The 2480-nt window shown below is 47.2% G+C and overlaps 1 protein-coding gene across 1 annotated transcript; it reads right to left on the bottom strand.

Moving 5' to 3' along the window:
* Nucleotides 1–223: 223 nt before the first annotated feature.
* LOC150068301 (olfactory receptor 7D4-like) lies at nucleotides 224–1171 on the bottom strand. The gene has a single exon (XM_090319433.1). The coding sequence runs from the start codon at nucleotides 1169–1171 to the stop codon at nucleotides 224–226; it is 948 nt and encodes a 315-aa protein (XP_090175559.1).
* Between the last annotated feature and the right edge of the window lie 1309 nt (nucleotides 1172–2480).

The raw sequence follows: 2480 nt of genomic DNA, 5'->3' as shown, positions 1-2480 counted from the left end.
TTCTGATGGATAGCAAGTAAATTTCCTTGAAAGACAGATGTCCAAACATCGACAGACAAAGCCATAGGGACTTTGGTGGTACACGTGAATAAGCATGTATTTTCTAGATGGAAGAGTCTATACATGCTTATACACTGAATCCTATAATGAAGGAAAAGTATCACTGATCTGATATTCAGCCAATTTGTCTTCCCACTTCCAATGGACTACTTTGTTCTGTGCTTCACAATCCATCAAGATAGGAGACCACTCTGCCTGGCAGTCTCCCCAGGGCCCCCATCCCGTCCTGGTTCCTCAGGCTGTAGATGATGGGGTTCAGCATGGGAGTGACCACTGTGTACATCACCGAGGCCACCTTGCTTCTGTGGGCAGAGGTGGACACCGCAGAGTTGAGGTACACCCCAAGTCCTGTCCCGTACAACAAGGAGACCACGTAGAGGTGAGAGCCACAGGTGGAGAAGGCTTTGTGCTTGGTAGCTGTGTTGGACATCTTCATTAAAGACGATAGGATCTGATGGTAAGAGAAGAAGATTCCTAAGGCAGGAAACACACCGAAGAACACAATAGCCAGGTACATCCAGATGTCATTGATGAGGGTGTCAGAGCTGGCCACCTGGAGAACCTGAGCTAGCTCACAGAAGAAATGGGGGATGGTGGTTCTTGGGGAGAAGGTTAATTTCCTCATCAGTACAACATGGATTTGTGAGATGAAGAAAATGAGAAGCCAAGACACGAGGGCCAGGAGGCCACAGAAGTGAGGGTTCATGATAACTGGGTAGTTCAGTGGGTGACTGATGGCCACAAAGCAGTCATAAGCCATCACGGTCAATAGGAAATTTTCCCTTCCACCAAAAATCATGAAAAAACACACCTGAGTGAGGCACTCTGGGTAGGAGATGTCTTTCCTCTGGGTCTGGATGATCACCAGCATCTTGGGAATGGTTGTGGAGGTGAAGCAGATGTCCACAAAAGACAGGTTGGAGAGGAAGAAGTACATGGGGGTGTGGAGGTGGGGGTCAGAGGTGACGGCCAGGATAATGAGCAGATTTCCGAGCACAGTGATCAGGTACATGGACAGGAAGATCCCAAAGAGCAGGGGCTGGGGTTGAGGGTCATCTGAGAGGCCCAGGAGGAGGAATGGTGATTCCCCTGTGTGGTTTTGTGCTGTCATAGCCCTAGTTGTTTTCCTTGGGGCAAGTAAGGAAAAGTTCAATCAATGCCCGCTGCCAGCTCAGGTGATCATGCCCTTCCACTGCCAGATTCTTTTTTTGTTTCCTAATGGCTCCCCCGGGGTTGACCTGCACAGCCAAGATTGGCTCCACTCACTTTCATATTGTAATATGTGGGTAAATATCCCCTGTGTTTTCTGTTCACTGACTGTGAGTTTTATTTTTTTAATTTTTTCCAGTGGGCTCGGGCTTGGGCCTGAGCACTGTCCTTGGACTTTCTCAAGGCTAGAGGTCTTCCACTTGAGCCTCAGCACCACTTCCAGTTTTTTTCTATGTATGTGGTACCGAGGAATCGAACCTGGATATTCGTGCATGCTAGGCAAGCACTCTGCCACTAGGCCAAACTCCTGGACCCTGACTGTGAGTTTTTGTGTTTTGCTAGTCCTGAGGCTTGAACTCAAGGCCTGGTCACTGCATCTGGGCATTGTCAAAGTTAGAGCACTAGTAAGTGATTCACAGAATCACTTCTGGCCTTTTCTATGTATGTGGTACTGAGGAATCAAACTCGGATCTTTGTGCATGCCAGGCAAGCACTCTACCACTTGGCCGTGCTGCAGTCCGTATGAAATGTATTTTTCTAAACCTTATTCTTACGTAGTTGTACCACGGGGCTATAATTCAATGATCAGTTTGTGAGTACAAGACCATTTCATCAATGTCACTCCTTCCATTGTATCCACAACTCCTCCCAGTCCAACCCCTCCCTCAGTTCACCCAGTTCCAGCTTCACATTTGTACACTGAATATTAGGAATGATTTTACCCACCTTTCCTCTCTCCATTTCTCTGTCAACCTTTTCCACTGCCTTCACCTTTCAGGAAGCTCTTTCAACTCTCAGGCACAATTAATTCTTTTACCTATTTTCCTGGTGGAGGGAATGTTCACTCTGTAATAGGATCGAGTTGTTCTCCCGTTGTGTGCAGTCCATGGAGCAAGCATCTATCTCAGGAATGGGAGGATTTGTGGGGAAGATCTCGGTTGTGGAGTTCCCGGATGTCATTCAGCAACATTTTCTTGAGCCCAGGCAGCATTCGTGGGCTGAGCTGTTCTCAACACGACACATCTGTTACCTGTGTGGATGGAATACAGCATGGCTGGTCAACATGGCTGTGGATGCCTCCCGACAGAGAATTACTTCTAGGTGATTTTTTCCAAAATATGAGAGAGGGTAAAAAAGAGACTACCAGCTGCACAGAAATGAGGAGAAAGGAACTCAGCATCATTAACTAATATGTAATGAGCTTAGCACAT

Source organism: Megascapheus bottae, chromosome 1 (assembly GCF_031878675.1).
Source record: "Megascapheus bottae isolate mThoBot1 chromosome 1, mThoBot2.hap1, whole genome shotgun sequence".
Taxonomy (NCBI): Eukaryota; Metazoa; Chordata; class Mammalia; order Rodentia; family Geomyidae; genus Megascapheus; species Megascapheus bottae.
This window is presented reverse-complemented; position numbering and strand designations above follow the sequence as displayed.